Source organism: Homalodisca vitripennis, chromosome 1 (genome assembly GCF_021130785.1).
Source record: "Homalodisca vitripennis isolate AUS2020 chromosome 1, UT_GWSS_2.1, whole genome shotgun sequence".
NCBI lineage: Eukaryota > Metazoa > Arthropoda > Insecta > Hemiptera > Cicadellidae > Homalodisca > Homalodisca vitripennis.
The window spans coordinates 238,150,275-238,162,330 of record NC_060207.1 but is presented as its reverse complement, the minus strand read 5'-3'; the positions used below and the strand labels follow the sequence as shown (position 1 = coordinate 238,162,330).

The 12,056-nt window shown below is 36.0% G+C and overlaps 2 protein-coding genes across 6 annotated transcripts in view; both read left to right on the top strand.

The window, feature by feature from the left end:
* LOC124353198 (ETS-like protein pointed) overlaps window positions 1-12,056 on the top strand; it is a 357,362-nt gene that overhangs the window by 86,576 nt on the left and 258,730 nt on the right. The gene's annotated exons all lie outside the window — the stretch shown is intronic.
* Window positions 1-12,056, top strand: part of LOC124353195 (DNA polymerase epsilon catalytic subunit 1-like) — a 68,844-nt gene that overhangs the window by 37,121 nt on the left and 19,667 nt on the right. The window contains 7 exon segments of the mRNA XM_046803075.1: window positions 448-645; window positions 3,621-3,853; window positions 4,918-5,134; window positions 6,929-7,107; window positions 7,261-7,427; window positions 9,945-10,012; window positions 11,267-11,535. Of these exon segments, the coding sequence (XP_046659031.1) occupies window positions 448-645; window positions 3,621-3,853; window positions 4,918-5,134; window positions 6,929-7,107; window positions 7,261-7,427; window positions 9,945-10,012; window positions 11,267-11,535 (1,331 nt within the window).

The window sequence follows — 12,056 nt, the reverse complement described above, 5'->3', positions numbered from 1 at the left end:
TCCTTAACACTCAATGGTATGATTCTTAAGGCCCTTGAGAAGCAGAGAATTGTTGCGGCAGGCAGGCCTAGCCATTTATGGTTGTAATTGTCTCCATTATCCCCCATGTTAATGGGTATTGTCTGAGTACAATGATCGGCTACAAATGGCTGTCCTCGCCTGCGGGGCCTTTACTCATAACACATAATGTAATCTATAGACCCATGAACACTGAATTCATGGAATTGCTGAGTTTATGGAAAATCATAAACACCATTTGTAGTGAGGTGGAACCTGCATAAAGTATGTTGCGAATAAAGCTTTTTGTTGGACTAGTATTTTTAATATATGCAATTTTTATGAAAAACAAAACCGTGTACACATTTTTACTAAATTTCTAATAGCGTGGGAACTATCTTTTCTTACTTCGGTCTTACTAGCCATAACTTAGGATGTTCTGTCACACAGGAACAGCTGAAAGTGTGGTTGGTGTACCAGAAGAAGAAGTGGGCATGGCAGTTAGAGCAGAAGACATTTCGAGCTTCATTGGGAAAGAAAATGAGGTCAGAACCGGATAAAACTAGTAGTCGACCCTCAGGCACCCTCAGCAGCTTTATCAAGAAAACTCAACAAACATTGCTCAACACTCCATGGCAAATCATACAAGTAAGTTGTCACTATACATTCTGCTCCTATTAAAAGTTTGTTCACAACTTAACTGTGTTACAGTCATTAAATTTTGTACAGTTTTTGCGTGTCCTTAGTTCTATTCAGTTTTATAGAAAGATGTTAATATTTTAATATGCAGCATTAACGAGTAGATAGACTATTTTTGGATTTTAACCAAAAAACTACACAGTACATGTCAAGAAATGGTTCTCTCCTGATGATACTGCAGCACTCTTTTCACTTTTCATGTCTGCCTTTTCACTATGCTGTAAAAATTTATCTTTTGTATGTTTTCTGTTTCCTCTCATTGTTTGCAATTTTTAAAACAATTGACGGACCTGCAGATTGTAAGATTTGTTCTCAAGCAACATGGTTAAGTAAGCCAAAACTCATTGTCAGTGATGTTAACCTTGCAACAACATAAAATGGTGCGAAACTGTTTGCAATTCAAATCATGTCAACAAGTTTTGTAGCTCCATGTCAGTGATATGCTCCATACTGAGGTTACATATGGAAATTATTTTAAGAGTTCCAAGTCCAGACCACCAATTCTATACTCTCCAGTCATGACGCCTTCTGGTAATTTCTTCTTCCTTAAGTGTTAGTTTGGATGATTTAAAAAACAATTTTCCAAGAATAAATCCTTCTTATAACACTAGACCTAGGTATGAATTTTCCGTATCTTCATATCGGATTAGAAATATTTTTTAAAATGGTCTTATATATGAGAATCAAATTTATCATGAGTTTGCTGTTAGAAATTTAAAAAAGCTTTCAAACATTAAAGTTGTTGGGAAAAACAAAAGAATATTTATTAGCAACTCCCACCATATATTCTACGAGGGCTGTTTTTTTTTCAAGTTCCGTTTGTTTCTCCAAATAACCAGCGTAGTGGCGGGAGGCGGGGCTGCGTGTTGTGCAATTGCGCCGCTCCCCCACTACAACCAACGCCGTTGCCGGCTCCAATCCATCAGTCGTAGCCGAGCTACGGGCGAGTAAAGATGGCCGCTACGATCAATTCTCCCGCCAGTTGTGAGTTGCGAAGTGTGATTCGTTTCCTTCAAGCTTAAGGATGTAGTGCTGCTGAAATCCATCGCAGAATGAGTGTTGTGTATGGTGAACACTGTATGAGTGATAGCGCGATAAGAAAATGGTGTAGGCTATTTGCTGAAGGTCGAACAGACGTCCATGACGAAGGCGGTCAAGGACGCAAGTCGGTCGCTACTGCAAGTTTGGTTGAACGAGTTGACCAAGCGATCCGGGAGAAACGGAGGTTTACAATTGATGAACTTTCTACCGAATTTCCAGCCATTTCAAGGTCTTCCTTGTACAAGATTGTGACCACCGAGCTAGGGTACCGAAAATTGTGTGCCCGTTGGGTACCCAAAATGTTGAGTAAGGATCACAAAACGAAGCGAATGGCGTCAGCCCTAACTTTTCTGACGCGATATGACAACGAGAAAGACAGTTTTTTAAAGTCTATTGTTACTGGGGATGAAACTTGGGTCCTGTATGAAAATCCAGAAACCAAGGAACAATCAAAGCAATGGATGCACACTCACTCCCCTAGCAAGCCCAAAAAATTCAAGCAGACTTTGACCAAAAGGAAAACAATGGCTACAGTGTTTTGGGACCAAAAAGGTGTGCTTCTGGTTGAGTTCATGCAACAGGGAACAACGATAACAAAGGAATCATACTGTGAGACTCTACATCGCCTCCGGAGAGCAATACAAAACAAACGGAGAGGAATGCTGTCATCCGGCGTGGTCCTGATCCACGATAATGCACGACCGCATAGTGCCAATGTCACAAAACAACTTCTGCAAAAGTTCAAATGGGAAGTTTTCGACCATCCGCCGTATAGTCCTGACTTGGCGCCCAGTGACTATCACCTCTTTCGAGAAATGAAGGCGTGGTTAGGTGGACGACGCTTCGCTGACAACGAAGAGCTTCAAGCAACTGTAAGGGTCTACCTGAGCTCACTGGCGGCAGACTTCTTCGAGGAGGGTATAGGAAAGCTTGTCTCTCGCTACGACAAGTGCCTCAACATTTTTGGTGACTACGTAGAAAAATAAGTAAGAAATTACGAATCTTTTGGTAATAAAATCATCTTTTTATCTCAATGTGTTTATTATTTATGGCCTATCGGAACTTGAAAAAAAAAACAGCCCTCGTATAACAATTCAATTAGCTATTTAAAATCTGATTATAACTGTAATAAACTCTAAATGAATGAGAACTATTAACTCATGTCCATATATATATATATATAATATTTATGTAATTTATTTATAATATTGAATGACACCATTCTTGTACCTTGTTAAATTATGAATAAATATCATTATATAGAAAAAACAGACTCTGTTAAATCCTATAGTTTAAATGACCTGAGACAATTATTACTCTCAATGTACTTGGAAGGCACTGTTATTACAATTCAAATAATTATTCATTAGAAGATATTCACTCTACTGGTGTATCGGTTGATAATTATTGGTTTCTAATTTTCTGTTAACAAGTGAAAAAATGATATAACATTTATTTATTTGCCTTATGGGCACGTGTGCACTTACAATGGATCATTCAGATCTTTGTAACAGTATTCAGCAGAACTTATCAAAGCTTTGCTATTTACTTGTCAAATATCTACAGCTGTAATATTTTAATTGTATCTTCTTTGTATTGTAATCCATTGACATCAATTTATAAACAGTTTACCCCTCCCCATTGTTGACAACTTGAGTTTGTTCTGTACAAACAATGGTGGCACTCACTACGACAGTATTTGTGACTAAACATCAGCTGCAAGAACACATTTCTCTTACCACGAAAATAATTTGAAGTTTTACGAGAATCTAAATGTCTAAAGAGGTGAAACTAGAGATTTTGTAGTTACTAAGTGAATTCAATAAAGAAAGAATACTTGCTTCTTGTTGATGATGATTTTTACTGATAATATTGTCTTTCAGCTGGGAGAGACAAACGAGCCGGGGGTGTTGCGGCTGTGGGTGCTGGTGGGCGCAGAGTTGCACCAGTTACGACTGATAGTGCCACGAATATTCTACGTGAACCAGCGTTCACCACGAACCGAGACAGAGGACGCATTGTGGCGCAAGTGCAGCCGTATACTGCCCCGCTCCCGGCCCTCCTACTATCTCTACGAGTTCTCCGTACCAGAGCAACTCTATCGAGAGCACAGCCAGTACGTTTATTTTAATCATTTTTAGAAAGAAAGCAAAAGAATAAATTTTAGTAATAGTTTTGTGGATAGTCGATTTCATGATTTTACTAACAAGATCGTTTATGAGTATACCTTTCGAATCGTTTTGTTATTTAACCCTCCAATGCGGAACAGAGTTTCCGCAAGCCCATCTCTTGCCAGTTCGCGCAAGTTATTCAGCCTACCATCACTGAGATTGTGGCCCTGGTAATTTTTATTCAACATTTATTTGATGTTACTTTTTAAAGTAAATTAAAAAATAACAGAAATAAATGTATACATATGTCTTAAAACTTATTACATTGTTATTGTTTGTAAGTAATTACATTTTACGTTAATTGATCAATTAAGTTCTTTTTGTGGTGCAATCAATGTTACCTTTAACGGGATATTCTTTTTCCGCTGTGCTGTTTTTAAAAGATTCAGAATTGATTAACATCTTACAAACGCGACATCTTGGTTTCTTACAGGAGTTGTACACGTTTAATTTTATTTTATTACTTCTGTGTTTAATTCTCTATATACACGCTTAGTTCCCTGTATATCTTTGGCAGTTCTACACTGTCAAAATTATTTTAAAAATAAAAAAGATTACTATTTGTGTTTACAGTATTATTTATTATAGATATTATTAGAGAGAGAAAATATATGATTGTTTAAAGTTTGCTATTGACGATGGCAGGTTTAAAAGGATAACAAGATTTCGGACATTTACCATCATTATACATTATATAAACCTTTTATAACCTATAATGATGTAAATTGTTTGAAATCCTTTCATCCTTTCAATAAGATTGTATCACTCTTCTCTTGTTAGTTAGAACAAAGATTTGTTAGTGTTGAAATAAGTTGACAGAGATGAAGGAATTGTCACTTTCAAAAATCAAAGCTGTCACCGATAGTATGAAAATGATATGGTTGATATTTTTGAAATTTTTAGTATTTACACTTTTTTTGTGTTGAAAAATTGGATTTCAAACTTAAGTTACAACTTAGAAAACGGTTATATTACACGATGAGGTCTGATGATTGTTCTCTGATGGCAGGGAGTTGATGGCTGATCTGTCCATGCCAGACATCGAAGGGATCTACGAGACACAGGTGACCTTGGAGTTCCGAACGCTGCTGAAGTTGGGCTGTGTGTGCACTGTGGAGCGAGAGGAGGCTCGGAGACTGGCGGCCTCCTCATCTCGGGATATCAACACCTTCAGCCTCCATCAGCTCAAGATGCTCAGTCTAGCTCAGCAACCCTATCTTAAGGAGGTACGCCATTCTCTGTGTAGAACAATATAAATGGTTTCTATGCCCTTCACATATTGTTACATGTGCTGTGCTGTGCTGTGCTCACAATTATTTTTGATGATCCACTAATAGTTTTTTTTTTGTATATATGATTCGATACTAGAGAGTTGAAAGGGCAAAAATAATATCCCGTGTGTAGAGAGCTCTGCAAGTTTCACAAAATCCCTTTACATAATTGTTTTTATTAGTTTAACAGCACTTAACAATCTAATTTTAAAATGAATTAATTATATTCGTTTGGGTAGATAGACAGGAGAATACTTTCTGTAATCACTGCAAAATCTGTTTTATTAATTAGCAGTTCATTAATTTGGACTTCAAATAACGTTCCTTGTACTTGTCAGATATTTAAATTTAATTCCCAAATGCTTCTTAAAAACTACCACTTTTGTTATAAAAGTCTCAAAAACTTTTTTTTTTTTTTTTTTTGAAATAAAAAACCTAAATTAAAGTTAACTTCTTGCTTCAAAAAGAAAATCGAACTAAAAATTTAACTTTCTTGTAAAACTCAAATAAAATATACTCTTCTCTATTATAAACAAGGCAAAATAAAACTTAACTACAAACTTCTTGAAAACTTTTTTGTACCACTTGTGTCACAAACCTGTTGCTGTTGGTACAGTCTCAAAGTTCAAACTTCTCAAAGTTCAAACTTTAATTTAACTAAGTTTCATCACCCCAAAATTATTTGTTAAACGCTTTATATCTTGATGTATAAAAATTATTCTCATTGTTAAAAACTAAATGGTTATTACCATTAACTTTGAAATAATATTAAAATTGAAGAATTTACTCTGAACTATACTTGCAACATGTGCTCTCTTGAAAACTTGAGTTAATTATCAAATGAATTCAAATCTTATTTCCCGTTTGTATAAAAATGTTTACGATCCCTGTAAAAGAAAGCTACCATTAGTAAACAGAAAAACTCCCATCTGAAAATCGTAATTAGACTACAAAAGAACTACTTACGCAAAATCCCTGAACTACCCATATTGTAATGACGTTTACAAATTAGGCTTCCAGAAAAATCTGCTATCTCACTGTATCATCCTACATCCGCAGACCCTTTCTTGAGAAATTACGTAATTTAATATACCTATACTTTGACATAAATAATTAAATTCTCAAATATTTTCGCATACATTTTCTCCCATAAATATTTAATTAATAAATTGCCTATGTAGCAAAAGCTAAACCGTGGTCCTGATGGTCTATTGTGACTTAACCCTGAAATCTAGACAACCCAGGTCGTCTTGAATTATAACCTTAATTTAACCATTCCCTCTAATTTTAATTTTTTTCATAAGGTTTTTAAAGGAAATAAAAAATTACTTTGTTAATGAAAGCATACTATTCGGTAAATGAATTTTTTATGACCCTTTCATGTAAAATGGGTCTTTTTTATTATTTTAAATTGTAATAGTAGTTTTAGGTTATGATAGTTTATAGACAACAATGTTTCAAACTTCTTATTGAATCTTTATATTAAGAACTGATTAACTTTGTGTAATTTAAACAAACGTTTAGTGATGACCTTATGACTTTATATTGAAATCTATAACAATTCTCTATGTATTGACTTAGAAATAAAAATCTATTGTCTATTATTCAGTTTTAAGTTTTAAATTGTACAACTTATTAAAAATAGTTACAGAGTGTTGAGCAAATATAAACTTGCGTTAAGAACAGAAAAACTTTTATAAAAAGAAAATCGCTTAAGAGTATTTTAAAGTGGGTTTGACAATGTTCCAGGGTGTGGCCAAGGTGCGCCATATATTCTTGTACCACCACAAAGCTTCTACAGGCCCAAGAGCATTAATGGGACTGTTCATGCCGGCAACCAAGCGAGCTCTGGTTGTCATTTTGGACAGTGTGCGAACCAACCAGATGCCAAACCTCAACTCGCTCATCGCAGCCGAGAAAACTGCAAAGTGAGCAAATTTTAAATAATGTTGCACAATTATGAAAAATACGTAATTATATAAATCTTAGTTATAAATTTAATTCAGTTCTGGGCTTGTGTAATATTTTTAATGATTTTCACTTGAATTTAATCTTATTATTAATAAACAAGGGTTTCACAGATTGAACAAAGGCAAAGACGCAGATGAGCTTCCGGAAACTGAGCTTAGTTTCGAGGTACGGGTGGAGACGGAATTCCGTCAAGCCTGTCGACAGATACAGCGCGCCCTGCAGGCCTACCGTGACGAGAAGAAAGGCCCAACACTTGTGGCCATCCAGAGTCAAATGGGTAACTAGAGTTTTGTCTTTTTCTCCTAAAGGTGGACTGATTATAAAAACGTCCATTCTTATTTATCAAATTCAGTTCCAGACTACGGTTTAGTCTCTGAATTAATGTTATTAGTTGGGATAAGTAACTTACAATCTGAAATTAAATTAAATTCTTTATTAGCCCAAAAGAACATTTTACAATCTTATAAGGATCGCCCCATGTTCCATTTGATATTCGCCCCTCACTGTAAAAATTTGAAAATCTTTAAAATGGTTCCTGTATGATTGGTTAAAGTCTAAATTGCTTAATATCCTAATTGCGTTTTTCTAAGCTTGGAAAACTTTTTCTATAAACGGTGACATGCCCTAGCAAACAATACAACACTGGAATTAAGACTCAAAATAAACAGTTTTTGCCATTCTTACATCAGTAAGATCTCTAATTTTTCTAATTGCATAGCTTGCTGAATTTAGTTTTCCAATTAATTAATTGATGTGAGTTTCCCATCTCAAATCGTCATCTAAAATAACACCAAGAAATTTGTATGTTTTAGAGGAAGTTAATTTATTTGCAAATTAAATTCTTGATTGGTTGAAATTATATTTTAGTTGTTAACATGCATTGGTGACCTCAAAAATAATACAGGGTGAGCCTAAAAGGACTTTACAACTTTGAAATTATATAAATATTTATTGACTTTACTTACAGACTTGATATATGTGTCATTTTGTAGCAAATTATTTCAAGTTTATTGTCATATTCTTATTTCGGTTCGATGTGACTTCCATTAGTGATACGGCAAACATCCCACCGGTAATCTATTTCTCGCCACACCCGTTCTAGCAAATCTGGTGTAACTTCAGCAACCGCTGTGATTCTTTTTCTTATATCTGCAAGACTGGCTGGTAGAGGTGGAACATACACTTTATCTTTAATGAAACCCCACAGAAAAAAATTCCATAGGAGTCAAATCGGGGGAACGAGGTGGCCATGCAATTGGTCCTGAACGCCCAATCCAGCGACCTGGAAAACGACCGTTTAGGAAATCCCTAACATATGTTGGGTAGTGAGGTGGTGCTCCGTCTTGCTGGTAGTAGAAAGGAGCATCCTGTTGTTCATCTTCATCAATTTGAGGAATCAAAAAATTCTGCAACATATCAAGGTAAATGATACCAGTGACAGTTTTCTCCAGGAAGAAAAATGGCCCGTACACTTCACATCGCACAAAACACATTCACTTTTGGACTGTCCCGAACTTGCTCAAGGGATTCTCTTGGTTTTTTGTTCCCCCATATTCTGCAGTTATGGGTGTTCACTTTACCACTGATATGAAAGGTACTCTCATCACTGAAGATTATTGAGTTCAGGAATGTCTCATCTTCCCCCATTCGATCCAACATTACAGCACAGAATTCTCCACGAGCAGCTTTATCTAAATCAGTGATATCTTGTACCATCTCTGTATGGTTTTAAGTGCAAACGTTCCGTAGCACTCGCCAAACTGTCTTTTGTGGAATTCCAGTCTCCACAGCTGCACGCCGGGTTCATTTTTTAGGACTACGGGCAAAGGATTCCCTGACCTGTTCGACAGTAGCATCACTAACCTGTGGGCGACCTGGCGATTTCTCATGACGAACACTACCTGTCTCGACAAAATTCTTGTGCCAGTAAATAGAAGGCCTGCTTGGAGGGTCTCTTCCGTATTCTGTGCGAAATCTAACGCTGAATACTTGTAGCAGAGTTTGTTTCATGAAACAATAACACACAGTGAGCACGCTCCGCACCAGTGAAATTAGCCATTTTAGTACAGACGAAGCTGGCACTCGCAGTGGCGGAACTTGGTACTACAGCACTACGGGAGTCAAACTTGAAGTAATTTGCTACAAAATGACATATATATCAAGTCTGTAAGTAAAGTCAATAAATATCATATAATTTAAAAGTTGTATAGTCCTTTTAGACTCACCCTACATTCAAAATTGATTAAAGCTTAAGTTCAAATAAAATAAAATCGGATTGTTCCCTGGAATAGTGTTTGTGGCTGGCTAGAACTATTCGTGCACTTTTGAATTTTTGTTTTGTTCAATATTTACCAGTTTATTCTACTAGTGTCCACCACTTTTGAGAGTATTTTATCTTTGTTTGTCAATTTATATTGTTACATAATAACTAAATCTGTTCACTTAATTCTTCCATCATTGTGTTTGCACAACGTGAAGCGAAAGAAGTTTATTTTATGTACTGGATAGTAAAGCAGTTTTTGTAGTACAATTTAATTGCTCTTTTAATATTTTTGTATACATTTTATTTTATTCATATCGAGAGAAAAACTTTCTGGTGCTTTTTAAAAATTTCTTAAATGCAATCTTAATGTACTCACCCAAACGACACATGTATGAACATTTAAACTTTGCACAAGTTCTGAATATACGTTAGTTCTAGATTTAAATCTAAAGTTTTGCACTAATATAAGACTAGTATTAGTATAAGATCAAAGCAAAGTGTACGTGTGATAGATTCTCTTGTTTATTACAGATATCCCAGCCCTTGTCTCCAGCATGCCTGGTCTCAATGACTTCCCCGTGGTACCTATATACATTCAGGTAATTGTTACAATCACCTAAAAATTAAATCACTGCATTTTATCCTAACATTATTTGAATAGAATTTCCAGTTATGTGTGATAATATTTGTGATTCTGAATTTGGAAATAATTTTTTTAGAAAAACTTCTGTTTTTATGAAAATTCTGAAAATATATATTATATAGGGTGTCTCGTAACTCTCTGGACAAAGGTATACCACGTTATTGCTCAGGTCAAGACAAACATATTTCACCATGTGAACACAGGTCTCTTATGCTTAGTTTCCCATCTGTCTGTCTGTATGTGTTTGTTATGCAAAAAATTAATATCTTAAAAACTAATAAGCTCAATTATACAAAATTTGACTCAAATGTTTATGATAACAAAGCCAGTTACTGAAAAAAATATCATTAAATTATCTTTAGTATTTTTGAAATGGCAGTCATAAAAACTTTTTTAATTTTGAATATCTTAAAACCAGCAGTTTTTCTCAAGAATTATATGAATAACAGTGTTTACAGGATATTATTACAGATCTAATGACACGAACATTATTTAAATTGAAAAATAAATAACTGATTTAAACGAAATTTACTGTGACGAGACATGGCCCTCATTGAGCAAATAGCGAACAATACAAAAAGTAAATAAACAGCAGCTCTCAATGTGGGCAATGTCTTGTCACAGTAAATTTGCTCTAAATCAGTTATTTATCATTCAATTTAAATAATGTTGTGCCATTAGATTTCTGATAATATGCTCTAAAAACTGTTATTCTTATAGTTCTTGAGAAAAACTGCTGGTTTTTAATACATTTAATGTTAAAAGGTTTTAATGGCCGCCATTTTGAAATACTAAAGGTAACATTTTGCAGTAACTAACATCGTTATCGTAAAAATTTGAGCCAAATTTGGTATAATTCAATTTATTGGTTTTTGAGATAGTAATTTTGTAATAAAAACACATACAGACGGACAGATGGGAAACTAAGCATCAGAGACCCATGTTCATATGGTGATATGTCTGTCTTGACCTGAGCAATAACGTGGTATACCTTTGTCCAGAGAGTTAAGAGACACCATGTATGCTCTCTGCTACATCTTTCTTTAAGAGTAATAGTTTGTGATTTGTGAGAAATAGACAAAGAATGAGACACCAAAGCAGTACTATTCAGTCAGCCCTTAAGAAGAGTGAAGCTTCTTTCTTAAGGAGTGGACCTCCTGAATTCCCATTGAAAGTGGAATTTCACCTGTAGTTTCTTATCACTGTGCAGGACATGGACTCACTCTACGCTACGCTGGACTGGCAGCGTGTCGGTGCGAAGGCAATGCTGCGCCACTACCTCAACATGGAGACGGGTCTACAGCTGACAACAGAGCAGTGCCGCTACTTCCACGTGCCCTTGGGCAACCTGCCGGCCGACCCTACGTTGTTTGGGGCAGACCTCTTCTACGGACGGCATCTACAGCGGCACAACTGCATACTCTGGTGCTCCCAGACAGACAAACCTGACCTGGGCGGCCGCGAGGCCGATGATAACAGGTTATATCAGTAAAATTTAGAATTTGTTATCTGAAGTGACTCTTTTCTTTTCAGCGAACAGGTAGGACCATGATTCAAGGATGCTATACAGCTGATCTTGTACTCCTTACATAACTGTGATGTCTTTAAAATTGAAAATTAATGAAGTTCCCGAGTGATTAACTGGAGCCATTCAATCCTCTCTGTTTTATTTATCACAAGTCTTGGGCGATTAAATGAACTGCACACTTCAGATGGAGTATTCTTCTTCATCTTTTATGGGGCGGCCTATTGCTATGCACTTAAGCCTCAAGGGCCTTTTGTGCACCCCAGAAGCACACCATGAGGCCTACCAGTCTATGATTCAGCAGTTCCACAAACCACCGAAAACAACCTATTAGGTCCTCCTGGGGAAATTCACCACCCTTGTCCAAACTACCAAAGATGGCATACCACTCCCTTGCTATTGTAAGACAAAGAGCAGGTGTTCAGCAGTTTCCTCCTGCTCATCACACATTCTACAGAGCGGATCCTCCTGAAGG